The sequence below is a fragment of the Cherax quadricarinatus genome, chromosome 28 (assembly GCF_038502225.1).
Source record: "Cherax quadricarinatus isolate ZL_2023a chromosome 28, ASM3850222v1, whole genome shotgun sequence".
Taxonomy (NCBI): Eukaryota; Metazoa; Arthropoda; class Malacostraca; order Decapoda; family Parastacidae; genus Cherax; species Cherax quadricarinatus.
In genome coordinates, this window is record NC_091319.1 from 3,269,089 (window position 1) to 3,287,295 (window position 18,207).

The 18,207-nt window shown below is 37.3% G+C and overlaps 1 protein-coding gene and 1 long non-coding RNA gene across 2 annotated transcripts; one reads left to right on the plus strand and one right to left on the minus strand.

Moving 5' to 3' along the window:
* Window positions 1-832: 832 nt before the first annotated feature.
* On the plus strand, window positions 833-16,295 carry rept (RuvB-like helicase 2 rept). The gene is made up of 11 exons (XM_053782734.2): window positions 833-943; window positions 2,395-2,529; window positions 5,234-5,409; window positions 5,764-5,992; window positions 6,224-6,333; window positions 6,820-6,938; window positions 11,245-11,357; window positions 13,198-13,418; window positions 14,382-14,520; window positions 15,208-15,310; window positions 16,136-16,295. Exons 1-11 carry the CDS (start codon window positions 935-937, stop codon window positions 16,162-16,164), a joined length of 1,383 nt encoding a protein of 460 aa, XP_053638709.2. The 5' UTR covers window positions 833-934; the 3' UTR covers window positions 16,165-16,295.
* Window positions 16,296-16,564: 269 nt separating this feature from the next.
* On the minus strand, window positions 16,565-17,970 carry LOC138853312 (uncharacterized). Its single transcript, XR_011392518.1, has 2 exons — window positions 17,709-17,970; window positions 16,565-17,672 (listed from the first exon to the last, which is right to left on the minus strand). It is a non-coding gene; the product is annotated as an uncharacterized lncRNA (long non-coding RNA).
* Window positions 17,971-18,207: the final 237 nt, after the last annotated feature.

Consider the following 18,207-nt stretch of genomic DNA (forward strand, 5'->3'; position numbering starts at 1 on the left):
ATCCCGTAGGGGTCGTACAGCTTCTGATGAACGGAGCATAGGTTTTATCCATGGAAGAAGAGGGTAGCTCCAGTTCCTTGAATCAAAAGCCCATCACCATTATCAAAGTACCCCCCCCCCCTTCTGAAGGGTACGTTATTTGCCTTGCATAATTAAGGGCTTATTCATGTAAATCATCATGGTTAAACATTGTAATCCACATTGTAATTCATGGAAAATAAAGATTTAGTCATTTATTTTCATTTTATTTAAATACACCAAAGCAATCATAGTACTAGGGGGAGAGAGCACAACTTTGTAGTACCCACAGTCATTGGCCAGGCTTCAAACACCTTTTATTGTACAGCAATAAAGGAATGGAACAGACTACCCGCACATGTCAAAGCCAGTCATAGCATGAACCAGTTCAAGAAGACTGCCAAAAAGTGTCTGATGAATGAAGCTACAGAAAGGGAGGGGAATGATTTTCTATTTTTTAGCTAAAATACGTGTAAATTTTACCTTATTCCTAGTAATGACCCTCGTATTGTAGATAGTCTTAATGACCCTCGTGTAGTAGATAGTCTTTTTAGTATGATAATAAGATGTTACCTTCATTGTAGAATAATAAGAAAATATTATATCCTTTATATTATAATAATAAGGTAAAAGGACCCAATGGAAATAAGTCACTCTGTCTGACTTTTTTGGTTATCCTAGGTTCTCTACACATATGCTGCTATGTATGATAATTCTATGTAACTGTATTTGTGTATACCTGAATAAATTTACTTACTTACTTACTTACCTGAAGTGCGTCAACTTGGGTTACCATGGCAACCCATCCAAGATGGCGTCGTGTGTGTGAACCAATCAGAGACGTCCTGGACCTGGTTCTCAGCCAATCAGGTGAGAGTTGTGTTCTGTCATCACAACAAGTTTGTCATCAAACACCATGGCGGCCGTGAGTACCTTGGTTTTTACCCTTTTACAGAATAAATACGCTGAGATGTGTGCACCTTTGTGTATGCACACTGAGTTGACTGTAATCTCTAACTATGTTATAGGTAATAATGTACCTGATAGCTATTTAATAAAGATTGGAGCCTTGGTGATCCCGACAGCCAACGGATGGTAAATTTTACGAGTTTTATTATCGGTAAAATAAAAACAGTAGCTACTGGTCTGTAAGTTGTCATTCTAATAACTACATTGCTTATGTAAATACATATAAGGGGAATTCCAGGGCTTAATAAGGTTTAAAAGGACGAAGTTTACCCCACGTGGGTTACCACCGTCCAGGTGCTGGCCAGACTCAACACTTCTTAACCTCACTGATTTAGTTTGTCTGTTACCAGATTTGTTAGGTAGGATTGATGTTATTTGTGAAGCAGTAGAAGCAGTCAGTGACTTATTTCCATTGTTGCTACTGATGTGGAATGTTCGGCTCATAACTGGAGGTTCCGGGCACAATCCTGGGGGAGGTGAGACGTGTAGGCTAGTGTAACATATGTCCCTGTCCATTTAGCAATAAATAAATACCTGGGAGTTAATTAGCCTTGTGAGTTTCTTCCTAACAGAAATAAGCACTCTGGGTTACCCTGGGTTAGTAACCCATGTAAACCCTCAAGGGTTAAATATTCAAAGAAAGTAACAACATTATTTAACAGTGTGTTTGATGCCTTATAGCACTGGACTTGCGTATTTGTCAAGAGAAACTACATAGACTTCCGTAATTGAAACGATTATTAAGGTACATTATTATTATTATAATCAAGGGGAAGCGCTAAACCCGGAGGATTATACAGCGCCTAGGGGGGGGGATTTGGAAGGCATTCAGGCTTAATTCGGGGAACTGGAGCATAGATCCAGTTCCCTAAATCAAGAGTCCCTCACCAACATCAAGGAACCTTCCTTGAGGGGTAATAAGGTACAAGTACAACAGTGGAAATAAGTCAGTTTGACTTTTGAAGGTTATTCTAAGATGAGATTTTGTTCGGATTTTTAACCCTAGAGGGTTAGCCACCCAGGATAACCCAAGAAAGGCAGTGCATCATCGAGGGACTGTCTGTCTTATTTCCATTGGAGTCCTCAATCTTGTCCCCCAGGATGCGACCCACACCAATTGAGTAACATCCAGGTACCTGCTTTCTAGGTGAGCAGGACAACAGGTGTGAGGAAACGCATTGAAATGTTTCCACCCCACCTGGAATTAAACCCAGGCCCTCAGCGTGTGAAGCGAAGCTTTTGCCAGTCAGGCCACGGGGCCCCTGGGTAATTTTTCACATATGTTACTATGTGATATGTGTACCTGTACAAAAATAAACTTACACTTGTAACCAAACTGACTATTGTCAGAATTAATTTGATAGTAAATAAGTGATATGCAGTAGCTAATAGTGTTTTATTTTCCAGGTTGGTCTAACAGCGGAAGAGCATGAGGTGACAAGGATTGAGCGCATTGGCGCTCACTCTCACATCCGTGGCTTAGGACTGACGGATGACCTAACTCCCAAACAATCGGCCCAGGGAATGGTTGGACAAGTTAAGGTATGGGCATAAAAGTAATTTATAGGAGTAGTGATAGACTTAGTGCATGGAGACCACAACTGTCAAAAGGAAGATCAGTACCAGTGTAAAAAAACATTCTGTAATGTAATTGACATTTTACAATAACTTATTGCACAGTCTTGTCAGATTGAAAAGAGAATATTCATACACTATTCTATACTATGAATATTCCCTTTTCAGTTTGACAGATTCTGAGGGTGCAATAAGTTATTGTGTTGTGACTGTTGCAATGAGGGAAAATGCTGGAGGCAGTGGAAATGTCACATCTGAGGGCAATGTTTGGTTTAAATATTATGTAGAGAATTCATATTTTGGATATTAGGAGGAGGTGTGCCGGATTACTGAAAGCATTACCCTTCTGGATGATACTTTTAGTAATCCGGCTATGGAGGGATTGTTGAAGTGGTTGGACATTTAGAGAGGGTGAAGTAAATTAGGATGACTTGGAGAATATAAATCTGTAGTGGAGGGAAGGTGGGTTAAGGGTCATCTTAGGAAGGGTTGGAGGCAAGTGGTTTTCTTAACTTGATATGCTGTTTGAGTGTGAGCAAAGTAATATTTATATACTTCCTGCCTCCAGGGACTTGAGTCCTGAAGGTGGAAAGCACAGTGCCTGCACTCTGAAAAAAGGATGGGAATATTTGCAGTTTGGAGGGGCATCTAAACTGTAGTATTGGTGTGTCCCTGGTAAGACAGTGATAAGTGAGTGATGGTGAAAATGTTTTCTTTTTTTGGGTCACTGTACCTCAGTGGGAGATGGCCAGTGTATTAAAAAACAAAAAAATAAATCCAATTTGTAGCTTAGTCTTCTGCTTCTTTGTAGCCAAATATAACAATATAAATATAATAAATATATAATAAATATAATAAAGGTTGGAGGGAGGGGGTAAAGGAGGTTTTATGGATGAGGGGCTTGGACTTCCAGTAAGCGTGCATGAGCGTGTTAGGAGTGAATGGAGACGAATGGTATTTGGGATCTGACGAGCTGTTGGAGTGTGAGCAGGGTAATGTTTAGTGAAGGGATTCAGGGAAACCGGTTATTTTTATATAGCCGGACTTGAGTCCTGGAAATGGGAAGTACAATGCCTGCACTTTAAAGGAGGGTTTTGGGATATTGGCAGTTTGGAGGGATATGTTGTGTATCTTTATATGTACATGCTTCTAAACTGTTGTATTCTGAGTGCCTCTGCAAAAACGGTGATTATGTGTGAGTGTGGTGAAAGTGTTGAATGATGATGAAAGTATTTTCTTTTTGGAGATTTTCTTTTGTTTTGGGTCACCCTGCCTCGGTGGGAGACGGCTGACTTGTAAAAAAAAAAAAATGTCTATATACTGAGGTAAAGCCTTTAGGGCAGACTGAAACTAATACTTTTTTTTTTTTAAACATGTTGGCCATTTTCCATCGAGGCAGGGTGACCCAAAAAGAAAGAAAAACCCCAAAAGAAAATCTTTCATCATCATTCAACACTTTCACCATCATTCATACATAGTCACTGTCTTTGCAGAGGCACTCAGATGTGACAGGTTAGATGTCCCTTCAAACAGCCAATATCCCAAACTCCTTTAAAATGCAGGTATTGTACTTCCCAATGCCAGGACTCAAGTCTGCCTAACCAGTTTTCCTGAATCCCTTCATAAAACATTACCCTACTTACACTCCAACAGCTCATCAGATCCCAAAAAACATTCATCTCACTATGACTACTAAATACTAGTACAGGTGTGGAGATAATGACTACTAAATGGAATAGTAATTTTAAAGAGACACTCCAGCATATACAGTTTCTGTATTTAACCCTTAAACTGTCCAAATGTAGATCTATGTTCACATGCGTAGCGCTCCGACCTTAATTTTCCCCATTTGAAAGCATGTAAAAAAAACCTAGATCTACGTTCGGAGCCCCCTGCACGTGAACGTAGATCTATGTTTGGAAGTTTAAAGGTTAAGTTAATTGCGGTTGTTGTGATTAAAGCAGTGAGGAAGCAATTTACTAAGCTACTGGTAGCTAAAAGATATGTTAGATACAATACATATTTACAATTATAACATATGTGATCTGTTGCTGCTCACCAGGTTAATGTTTATATCAAGGACAGTAATATGTGTGGATATTTTGTACATTAAATAGGTTCAAATCTTTAAGGTGTGTGTTGTCTGGAATCGCATTGATTATTCAAGCCACAGAATTTTGTTAGATTATAATATGTTTTGAATGATTTGCTGTTGTGGATTCCCATACATTAGATTTTGAATATAGTACGTATTTAGGTTTGTCGTTCCTATATTTTTTCTACAAGGGTTTTATAAATGGGGGAGTCAGTAATGTTATTGCTGCATACCTTGTAAATCTATGATTATTATATATTTCTTGATACTATAGATGTACAGTGGACCCCCGGTTAATGAACTTTTTTCATTCCAGTAGTATGTTCAGGTGCCAGTACTGACCGAATTTTTTCCCATAAGGAAGTATTGTGAAGTAGATTAGTCCATTTCAGACCCCCAAACATACACGTACAAACGCACTTACATAAATACACTTACATAATTGGTCGCATTTGGAGGTGATCGTTAAGCGGGGGTCCACTGTATATCAAAGGAAAGTTTGTCTTATCTTGTACATATTTGCAGTACAGGGACAGTATATATTTTTAATATTCATATATATTTGTTTCATGACAGGCGAGGAGGGCAGCAGGTGTAGTGCAGAACATGATAAAGGAAGGCAAGCTGGCAGGCCAAGCAGTCCTTATTGCAGGCCAACCTGGAACAGGCAAGACTGCCATTGCCCTTGGCTTGGCACAGTCCCTCGGACCAGACACACCTTTCACAGCTATATCTGCTTCAGAGATATACAGGTAATTAATATGTCTTTACATGAATAATTATATAACTTGCAATATTTGTATATATTGAAATAATAAACATTATTATCACCCATGGAGTTAAGAGTCTTGTGCTGCATTCACTCATGAGTGTTTGTATATCCAGCCCTGTAACTGGTGAAGGCCTCTTGATCTGAGGGTTTGGAGCTATCCTCATTATTTGCTCAAATCTGATTTTCTCCCATTTTTCCTGGTGCTGTTACCACAAATCATATTTTTCTCTACCTAGGCACACACTGGTTTTTACTTTTCAAGCAAACCAGGTTGATATTGATTGGTGACTTGATAAGAATCCGCTTATTGTTTACTAAAATCATTTCTTCACAGCCTGGGTATGTCCAAGACAGAAGTTCTGACTCAGGCTTTCCGCCGATCAATTGGTGTGCGTATCAAAGAGGAAACAGAGATTATTGAAGGAGAGGTTGTTGAAGTGCAAATAGACCGCCCAGCAACAGGAACAGGAGCCAAAGTGGGCAAACTGACTCTTAAAACACTAGAGATGGAAACTATATATGACCTCGGGAACAAGCTAATTGAAGCCCTTACTAAGGAAAAGGTAAATTAAAATATGTTTACAAATAATGGAAGTTTTTATTTAGGTTTTACTTATCAATAATTTTGTTCGTGTGGGTAGATGATTTAAGGCGTACACCATTCATGAAATGCTTCTCTTTGTCAGTTTAAGAACTTTTATCTGCTGTTGCTTTATTAGGACCGTGTTACTAAAAAAGCTACATTCATTTTTTTTCGTTGCAATGTTTGTCCATATAATTGTTAATTTTTCCAGGTACAAGCTGGTGATGTTATAACAATTGATAAAGCCACTGGGAAGATAACCAAGCTGGGGCGCTCCTTCACACGTGCTCGAGATTATGATGCCACTGGCCCTCAAACAAGGTAATCAGTCAGTGATTATTCATTATTTATTGGTCATCTTATTTTATTTCATGAATTGGAAAGATGGGGTTTATCCATTCCAAATTTAATAAACAATGACTTTTTGCAAATATTCCATGGAGGAAGTGGAGAAGAATCCTTCCTCTGTAAGCTACACAGGAGGAAGGATGCTGGGAGCAAGAGGCTAGTAACCCCTTCTCATGTATAAATTACTGAATGTAAAATGAAGAAAAACTTTATGAAAGTTTTTCTTCTTTTTTGGGTCACTCTGCCTCTAAGGGAGACAACTGGTGTGTTAAAAAAAAATTATTATGCAAGGTTTACACCCTTCTAGAATGGTTGGTGAAGTTTACATCCTGCCTTTTAAAATGCTCCATAACGTGCTTAGTTTTGTGTTAAATTTGTATTTTAAACAAAAGTATAATGAGACTTAAGGGATACATTCTTGGCTGTAGCTAAACTTTTGTTTTGTTGTATTTGTTTCAGGTTTGTTCAGTGCCCAGAGGGTGAGCTTCAAAAAAGGAAGGAGGTGGTTCACACTGTTACACTACATGAAATTGATGTCATTAATAATCGCACACAGGGCTTTCTGGCATTGTTTTCTGGTATGTATATACTCTGTGTGTCATAATACTGCATAGGTTTGTATACTTCATAATTTGTTACCTTGTAGTAGTGTATAAGATACTGAGAATAATTGGATATTTATATTGATTTATTGTGTAAATCTAGAAGGTATTATAATAGATCATTATTTATCCTGTGTTCTAAGAATTGGAAGAACACTATCTTCAACTATAGTAGAAAACATCTTTATATGGTACCTTCACATTATCTGTTTAGGTGCTGGATCTAGCAAGACTGCTGAGTAACTAATCTTTGACTAATTGATGAACTACTGCACTGTATTTTACAAAAAAAAAAAAAATACTGGATCACCCTGGCTTTATTAATTTCTTTGCAGTCAGCCATATTGCATGCGACTCTGCATAAACTTGTATTGATTAGCTATATGATAAACACATGATTTAAATCGTTACTTGGTGAATAATGTCTCTGTACACTGGAAAGGATGTGAAAGCCTTTAGTAGCCTTGATGCATACCAGTGATTTTGGGTTGGGTAAAAAGGCATGATCAGTGACAAGTATCTTGAGCTTGTAGGGTAAAAAATATATAAGAAATGTTGGCATTTTCCTAAATACAACATTTCATCTATATGAGACTTTGTCAAGTACTTAATCAAGCCTCTTGTAAGTGAAACATCATAGGCATATAATAAAATGCCTGTTTTTGGTATACAGTATACAGCCAACCACCATGCCCTCTCCTCAGTGTAAACAGTTACAAATTCAGGTATCCACCAATGAATGCCCTATAAATAATTATCTATCCAACTGTCAGCTGAGGTGAAGATTTAACTCTCTGTACGTATGTTTACAGCCAACTCGTGATGCTGTGAATACGCATAATCATAGAATTACTAAATAGAACATCACCTTTTTAGCATACTAAATGGAACATCACCTTTTTAGCATACTAAGTGGAACATCACCTTTTTAACAGAGTTTTTTACACAATTCGGTGTTCTTATGCCTGATTATTATTATTACCTAACCTGCTTATACAGCAGGTTAGGTTCCAGGCTACTGCAGTAAAGCAAAAATAGCTGTAATGTGAATCATAGCTTTTTTCACTTTCAAATGAATATTAAAGCTTGATAACATGTTCATGCTGTCATATATTAGGTGAGCAATATACCTAGGCCTAGAAAAAATTCATATACAGTACACACATTACTTACCTTGAAATATTTTTATCCTTAGCTTATAGTGAGTGGTCCCCTCAAGGAAGGTTCCTTGATGCTGGTGAGGGGATCTTGATCTTGGGAATTGGATCTGTGCTCCAATTCCCTGAATTAAGCCTGAATACCTTCCACATCACCCCACCCCCCCACAGGCGCTGTATAATCCTATGGGTTTAGCGCTTCCCCCTTGATTATAATAATAATAATAAAATTATAATGAGTGGTGAATATATTTATTGTAGGAAGTCTGAATAAATGAAGAATGAGTATAACTGAAAACCGCTGTATTAGCGAAATACCATAAAACAAAGTGCTGTAAAGCAGGACATGTCTGTATTAATATTATTGTTGTTAGTTTTATTATTATGTATGGTATGGGGATTTTCTTTCTTTTTTGGGTCACCCTGCCTCGGTGGGAGATGGCCGACTTGTTGAAAAAAAAAAAATGTATACATGGTTGTCAATACGAATTTAAGTCCAGTACGACTGATAAGATGAGAGTCATGACTCGTAACCCATGACTTTGCATGTATAGCCTCAATAGCTATGCTGTCTTCCAATCTGGCTGGTCAGTAAATATCAGGGAAACCTTATTCCAAGCTGAAGGTGGGAAGTAATAGGGGAATCTAAAACAATTCTGAGTGCTAATTAGTTACTACAACTGCTGGAATCCCAGATTCATTAATATATTTTATTCACAAAAAATACTTAACCTTTATGGGTCTTTCAGTGCAGTTGGCTCAAATAGGTTTAATGCATTTTATGTGAATACTGTACCTGTATAATTTGAGGAACTTTTAAATGTTGAGGATGAAAGGGAGGCGGTAATTTCATGCACTGGCCAGGGAGGTATACCATCTTTTAGGAGTGAAGAAGAGCAGAATATAAGTATGAGGGAGGTACGTGAGGCATTACGTAGAATGAAAGGGGGTAAAGCAGCTGGAACTGATGGGATCATGACAGAAATGTTAAAAGCAGGGGGGGGGATATAGTGTTGGAGTGGTTGGTACTTTTGTTTAAGAAATGTATGAAAGAGGGGAAGGTACCTAGGGATTGGCAGAGAGCATGTATAGTCCCTTTATATAAAGGGAAGGGGGACAAAAGAGATTGTAAAAAATTATAGAGGAATAAGTTTACTGAGTGTACAAGGAAAAGTGTACGGTAGGGTCATAATTGAAAGAATTAGAGGCAAGACAGAATGTAGGATTGCGGATGAGCAAGGAGGTTTCAGAGTGGGTAAGGGATGTGTAGATCAAGTGTTTACATTGAAGCATATATGTGAACAGTATTTAGATAAAGGTAGGGAAGTTTTATTGCATTTATGGATTTAGAAAGGGCATATGATAGTGGATAGGGGAGCAATGTGGCAGATGTTGCAAGTATATGGAATAGGTGGTAAGTTACTAAATGCTGTAAAGAGTTTTTATGAGGATAGTGTGGCTCAGGTTAGGGTGTGTAGAAGAGAGGGAGACTACTTCACAGTAAAAGTAGGTCTTAGACAGGGATGTGTAATGTCACCATGGTTGTTTAATATATTTATAGATGGGGTTGTAAAAGAAGTAAATGCTAGGGTGTTCGGGAGAGGGGTGGGATTAAATTATGGGGAATCAAATACAAACTGGGAATTGACAGTTACTGTTTGCTGATGATACTGTGATTATGGGAGATTCTAAGGAAAAATTGCAAAGGTTAGTGGATGAGTTTGGGAGTGTGTGTAAAGGTAGAAAGTTGAAAGTGAACATAGAAAAGAGTAAGGTGATGAGGGTATCAAATGATTTAGATAAAGAAAAATTGGATATCAAATTGGGGAGGAGGAGTATGGAAGAAGTGAATGTTTTCAGATACTTGGAAGTTGACGTGTCGGCGGATGGTTTTATGAAGGATGAGGTTAATCATAGAATTGATGAGGGAAAAAAAGCGAGTGGTGCGTTGAGGTATATGTGGAGTCAAAAAACGTTATCTATGGAGGCAAAGAAGGGAATGTATGAAAGTATAGTAGTACCAACACTCTTATATGGGTGTGAAGCTTGGGTTGTGAATGCAGCAGCAAGGAGGTGGTTGGAGGCAGTGGAGATGTCCTGTCTAAGGGCAATGTGCGGTGTAAATATTATGCAGAAAATTCGGAGTGTGGAAATTAGGAGAAGGTGTGGAGTTAATAAAAGTATTAGTCAGAGGGCTGAAGAGGGGTTGTTAAGGTGGTTTGGTCATTTAGAGAGAATGGATCAAAGTAGAATGACATGGAGAGCATTTAAATCTGTAGGAGAAGGAAGGTGGGGTAGGGGTCGTCCTCAAAAAGGTTGGAAGGAAGGAAGGGGTAAGGGAGGTTTTGTGGGCGAGGGGCTTGGACTTCCAGCAGGCGTGCATGAGCGTGTTCGATAGGAGTGAATGGAGATGAATGGTATTTGGGACCTGACGATCTGTTGGAGTGTGAGCAGGGTAATATTTAGTGAAGGGATTCAGGGAAACTGGTTATTTTTATATAGCTGGACTTGAGTCCTGGAATTGGGAAGTACATTGCCTGCACTCTAAAAGAGGGGTTTCGGGATATTAACAGTTTGGAGGGATATGTTGTGTATCTTTATACGTATATGCTTCCAAACTGTTGTGTTCTGAGCACCTTTGCAAAAACAGTGATTATGTGTGAGTGAGGTGAAAGTGTTGAATGATGATGAAAGTATTTTCTTTTTGGGGATTTTCTTTCTTTTTTGGGTCACCCTACTTCGGTGGGAGACGGCCGACTTTTTTTTAATATTTTTATTAACACACTGGCCGATTCCCACCAAGGCAGTACGGCCGACTTGTTGAAAAAAAAAAAAAATTCTCCATGGGGAAATGGAGAAGAATCCTTCCTCAGTAAGCCATACATGTCATAAGAGGCAACTAAACTGCTGGGAGCAAGGAGCTAGTAACTCCTCCTGTATAAATTACTAAACGTTTAAGGAAGAAAACATTTCTTCCTTTTTGGGTCACCCTGTCTTGGTGGGAGATGGCCTGTGTGTTAAAAAGAATAATAATAATAATAGTAGTAATTGTAAGTGGTTGGAGTGAGTTCGTTTTTGCCTTGATTATAAGTAGCATTATTATATAATGTTTTAATCTCCTGCAGGTGACACTGGTGAGATTAAAAGTGAAGTAAGACAACAGATTAATGCGAAGGTGGCTGAATGGCGGGAGGAAGGCAAAGCTGAGTTAGTTCCTGGAGTCCTCTTTGTGGATGAGGTACTGTATATATTTTAAGTTTAAAGCATAATGAATAAGCAGTTACAGAGCATTGGAACAGAAACAGTTTTGGTAGGATATCAAATCTCATGCTGCTAAGAACATTACAAGGGCCTTGGTACTGTAAAAATGAAGTAAAGTAGGACCCCCGTATCTGCGGGAATATGCTCCAAGAACCTGCCATGGATAGTAGCGAACCCTATATATAAATCTTCATTTACATGCATACCTATTATAAGTTTAATTGATAAATTACACACAATAAGTTGAGAATTATCACTTTTTCACTGATGGGAAGCACTTCATGACTTCTCTTAAGGTATGAAGAACTTCCACCATTACTACTATTGCACTTTGAGACCATTATTAACCCTTAAATGGTCCAAACGTATATATACGTTTTTTCAACATCTGAAAGTATGTTAGGTAAGACACATATGCAACAGTTAGGTATCTTTATTATGAAACGTTTCGCCTACACAGTAGGCTTCTTCAGTCAAGTACAGAAAAGTTGATAGAAGCAGAAGATACTTGAAGACGATGTAATCAGTCCATCACCCTTAAAGTTTTGAGGTGGTCAGTCCCTCAGTCTGGAGAAGAGCATTGTTGCATATGTGTCTTACCTAACAACCTGTCGGTATTTTATACCATTTTAATGTTCAATCTGAAAGTATGTAAAAAAATGTAGATCTTCTTTTTTGTTTTACATTTGAAAACATGTAAAAAAAAACTTTTATCTACATTTTTTTGTTGTTACATTTGAAAATATGTTAAAAAAAAGTAGATCTACTTTTGTAGCACTACGAATTTGAACGTCGATTTGTTTGGACCGTTTAAGGGTTGTTTTCGGGCCACAGTTAGCACCAGATAACTGAAACTGTGGATACTGGACCTGTGGATACTGGGGCCCTACTGTACAGTACAAGAAAGAGAGTAAATATGAAATACAAAGCTGATTTTGAGGTCACCTCTACCTTGATGTTAAAGAGCATGCAATGTTTTCATCAAAACTATCTGACCTTCCAAGTAAGTTATATATATGTGCAGGATTTTTAGTGTTTGTGGGAAGTAATTGATCCAACAAACAGTTCCATCTTGCCTGTTTCCCATTTTTTTTTTTGAAGAAAAAGATTTTTTGCACCCCAAAAATCACAGGACTATGGCTCAGCATTTTTAACCATTTCTGGTGGAATTTCAAAATTTCTTAAAATCACATACCATTTTTATGTAGATTAAGAATATGTATTAAATAGGTAAAAACAGGTCATTTTAGTATGATTTGAGGCCCTGGTTTTGAACTGTTTCATCGTGTGAAGCCCTGATAGAGGATGCCAAAACTACTGTACTGTATATATGTTAGATATCAGTAAATGTCAGTAGGCTGAGAATGGTTTTTCTTTCACATATTTTGGCTTACACCCATATAATAATAATGATAATGTCTAACTAAACAAAAGGTGTAAACCTAAACTAAAGCTTGGTATGTTGCACCAGTCCAGTTTTCCATGTCTTGTCTTTTTAAAACAGTGTCTTAAGTATGCATTGGCTGTCCTTACAAAATCATATTTCCTTAAATGCTGCTGCTTTGAGGACCTTTAACCCTTAAACTGTCCAAACGTAGATCTACGTTTGATTCTACTTGCTTTTTAATGTGAAAAAATGTAGATCTACATTCGGAGCACTACGCGAGTGAATGTAGATCTATGTTTGAACAGTTTAAGGGCTAATCATGAATATCTAGAAATTTTGTGACTAATCTTTCACCAGTGTCTTGGAACTAGTAAGTAAAATTTTTTTATTGAAGTTAAAGCTTTACTTTTAATGTGCATCTCCCCTACAGGTTCACATGTTGGATATTGAATGTTTCTCATTCCTTAACCGAGCCTTGGAAGACGACATGGCACCAGTAGTGATAGTCGCAACCAACCGTGGTATAACTCGGATCAGAGGCACTCAGAATCTCTCACCTCATGGAATTCCAATTGATTTGCTCGACCGAATGATCATCATAAAAACCTTGCCATATCAAGAGAAAGAAATTAAGGAAATTTTGAAAATTAGGTTCGTAAATTATTTTAAAATAGAGCTGTTAAAGTTTGTTTTTTGTGTACATTTATGTTATAGGTTTTTTATCAGTTATTCAGTAATGTCACTGAATATTTTATTACAGTTTTGAGCACAGTTTATTCTTATTAACTAGGTTACACTGAAGAACCTGCATGCAATATTCAGTATATATTATTATTACTGTATAGGGGAGTGCTAAGCCTGTAGGATTATACAGTGCATGTGGGGGGGGGGGGGAATGGAAGGTATTCAGGCTCGATTCAGGGAACTGGAGCACGATCCAATTCCCTAGATCAAGAGCCCCTCACCAGCATCAAGGAACCTCCCTTGAGGGGATTCAGTATATAATACTTACAAATTGAGGAAATGACATGTGACAAACACTTAAAACATTTATTAGGAAATGTTTCTGTCTTGGGACTTTGTTCACACCAAAGAACTTAGGAGTGAACCAGGTCCCATGACCAAAACATTTCCAGATACAGCCTCTCTCCACTTAATGACGGAGTTGCATTCCTAAGACCATGTCGGTAAACAAATTCATCACTAAGTGAGGAGCATATTATAATGGTAGTGGGTTTGTGTCAACCATCTTTGATGTTGTTTTAATGCCACCTTTGCACCATTTATAACATTTCTGGTATATTTTTAAATGTTTATACAGTAGTGTACTGTATATTGTAATTAACTGAATAGAGGAAATCAGCTCTAATATATACTATTTAGGTATGCACTCTGGTCAGAGAGCCCATTGTAAGTCCGAGTCATCGGTAAATGAGTATGTCGCTAAGTGAGGAGAGGCTGTATTGCAAGTGTTTTACACGTGTCATTTCCTCAGTAAAGGTGTTGAGATCCTGTATGTGATCATCTCCTCAAGACTAGGAACCGTAGAGAGGAAACAAGGCATGCAACTTAAATGGCCATGTGAATGCTACCAATATTTTCCTTTGCTTTCAGGTGTGAAGAAGAAGATTGTGAAATTCAAGATGATGCCTTGGTAGTACTTACAAAAATAGGGTTGGAAACTTCTCTCCGTTATGCTATTCAGTTAATTACGTTGGCCAATCTTGTTGCCATCAAGAGGAAAGAGAAACAGGTGTGTAAATTGCAGTATATTAATCCTTTTGAGGCCTGTGCTGTAGTACTACGGCTTTGTGCTCTGGGTCAATGCTGTAGAACTATGATGAGCTCAGTTCACTCAGATAAGCTGTGAGTGGTAAATTTGGGCCTAGATTTGAGAGAAAGTGTGCACTGTATAAAAAAAATTCTGCCCTTCCCCCCCCCACAGGGCATAATGGATTATTATTATTATAATCAATAGAAGCAATAAACCGCAAGGGTTATACAGCACATAATGGAGAAATGCAGCTATTTTTGGTTTAAAATGGTGAATTTGCAGAGTATTTTCAGATGGTTTTTAAGATCGTATTCTCGGTTTCTTGGTATCATTCGATAGAATTGGAAGATGTATTACAGAAATAGAGATGATTTTGATTAGTTTCAGGACCGAAAGTATCTCGAAATTGAACTCAACGGAAATGTTCAATTTTTGCCGATATTCCATAGTACACGAATTATGTCACTCATCCAATATGTGTCTAACTGGTCAGCCTAGTACATGTTCAGGAATGCACTGACATTATTCATACAATAATGCAGTAGTCTGCATAACAGTAAGTCCCCATGAACTGTATGACCCCAGTGGGTTTAGTGCTTTTCTCCTGATTATAGTAATAATTGAAAAAACTGAATTTATTAAATTATTATTCATTATTTTCTTCAGATAACAATTCCAGATGTTAAGAAGGTGTACCAGCTATTTATTGATGAGCAGCGATCCCAGAAATTTCTCAAGGAATACGAGGATGAATTTATGTTTGATGAAGGTGAGGTGTGAAATAGGTTATAGAGTTTGAGCATTGTTATTTAAGTAATTCTTTTTTATTTAGAGTGAGTGGTTTTAAACTTTTATCAAGTATGTAAACCTGGCAATATGCCAGTTTTCCCATTTATTTTAATTGCAAAAAAAAAAAAAAAAAATCAATGTTTCTTATTTAGTAGTTTCTCAGTCTTTGAAGATAAATGTAAATGTGCATGAATTATTGGTTCACTGTACAAGCATAATTTTCTCTGCACAATCACATCACAATAAAAGCTTACTTTTTACCTTTATGTATCATAAAGGTTCTATAATTAACTATGTAGAAGTCAGTACAAAAGATATAAGCATGTTCTTTTTATGTATATACATACAGTATATGTTGTGTATCTTTATACGTATATGCTTCTAAACTGTTGTATTCTGAGCACCTCTGCAAAAACAGTGATAATTTGTGAGTGTGGTGAAAGTGTTGAATGATGATGAAAGTATTTACTTTTTGGGGATTTTCTTTCTTTTTTGGGTCACCCTGCCTTGGTGGGAGACGGCCGACTTGTTGAAAAAAAAAAAACATACAGTATAGGCAGTCTTGTATTTTGTATTGATATGAATTATTATAATCAAAAAGTGCTAATATCAATATGATAAAAGCTTTATGTTGAGTAGAACATTACAATTAAACCTTGCTTTGCACCTGTCTTCTTTTCTTTTGGCAGTAAGCTGCTGTAACTTTTTTTTTAAGCAGAATAAATTTTGTTAAATATTGTACAGCAGGTAATTCAACAATGTGTCACAAATTGTCTCAGTAACATGTATTTGTAATACATTTCAGGTACTGGCACTGCGATGGAAACAAGTTAATTGATGAAATAAACTTCGGAAATGTTAAGGCTATTTACAGTGAAAACATAAATGTCCCAATTTTAGTCATTTAATTACATTTGAGGATTTCAATTTTTTGTATTCCGTTAAAATAAAACTGACAAGCTCTGTTTCCTCCTGTTACTCTCATTGTAGGGGTAGGATAAAAGTCTTTATAAAAACTTTTTATATTGTACCTATTACATAAATCTGGTAAATATCAGTCAGATAATGAAAATACAATAGGTTTAAACAGCACTTCTGTATGACCCACATGGGTTCAGTACTTGCTTTGGTTAATTTTATTATTAAACTAAACAGCGTCTTATATGACACAGCTCTAAATATTTTGGGACCAACTGTGAACTAAAATTCTGTGAATAATTTAAAGCATTTCTCAGGTTCGTTGAAAAAGTAACACTGAATTAATTTTTTTTTTTTTTTATATCTAAATGCTTTAGAGTTGAGAGCTGTATAGCCCTTGTGGCTTAGTGCTTCTTTTTGATTATAATAATAATTTAGAGTTGAGAAAGGCTGATTAAAGTTATTTTCTGTACTGACTTTAATTCACAAGATAATAAAGATCCATAAATCACTATCAAAAGTGGTGTTGCTCATTGGGTTACATAATTAAATTTATGGAGAAAAAGCTAAACCTATAGGGTCATACAGTACCTAGAGAACAAGAAGTAATCAAGTTAGGTTGAAGGAAGGAAAGGGTAGCTGCAATTCCTCGGACAACAATGCACCTTGGACCAAGGCGCCTCTGCCAGCCCCTTTCCCTCCTAGAAGGGCATGAGGAATAGTGCTAAATTATGTTGTACAGTATTCACTAGGAAAACACGCAAAACCTGCACTGGTCATTCATCACTTTATGGTGTCTAGATAATTTTTAAGACAAAGACCTAGAAGGCTTGAAAGCTACTCTCTAAAATATTAGTCAAATTAAAATGGTTAACTGCATTTTCCATCTGAAGTATATTCATTAAGGTACTGTTGGGATATTAAAACTTAACTGGTTTAACCAAGAAAAAATACAGATTCATGTAGGCTTTGTAAAAGCAACATATCTGGATACAAAACTACAAATTCTTCATCACTTTCTACGAGAGGCATAATGAATGGAGTTAATAAGAAAAGAACCAATACAGGTGCACATCCCTTTATCCAAAACCCTTGGGACCTGTACTGTTTTGAATTTCAGAACGATTCTCAAGGCCGCCACGTGGCGGCGTGACCCAGCACGGAGATGACCGATGCTCCACACTCCACAAAAACAACTTCAGTTTTTCGAATTTCAGATCAAGGGATATGGACCTGTATTTATAAAATGTACACACTGGCCATTCCGAAGAAGTGCCAAAATAAAAATTTAGTTAATGAAATACATAGCAGAACACATTTTTTTTTTACACTTGAATTTACAGGCTAAAAGCTGTTATCCTACCTCAGTTCACTGCAAAGCCAAGCCCTGTCTAAGGTACATTAACACCCCCCTTGGATGCAACCTAAAATAGTCATTAACACCCCCCTTTGGATGCAACCTAAAATAGTCATTAACACCCAGGTACCTACTTATTAACCATGGTATGGGCAGGGGATTGAACTCGTGGCTAGGGATTCGTAAAACTTCAAAACGACATGTAAGCCACTGGGCCAGCTGGCTACAATGAGACTCGTCCAACTGGGTATATTTATACACCATAGGCCCCTCAAGGAAGGTTCCTTGATGCTGGTGAGGGGATCCTGATGTAGGGAATTGAAGCTGTGTTCCAGTTCCCTGAATTAAGCCTGAATACCTTCCACATCCCCCCCACAGGTGCTGTATAATCCTACAGGTTTTGCATTTCCTCCTCGATTATAATAATAATACACACCATAGGAAGGTTAGCATAGGCACCAATGTGACCACAAATGCAAGTTTTTACAGATGGTGCCTATGCTGTATAAATATACCTAATTGGATGAATCTTACTGTAGCCAACTAGCCCAGTGGTTAACGCATTAGTCTGGAGTTTTATGACTCGCTAGTCAAGAGTTCAG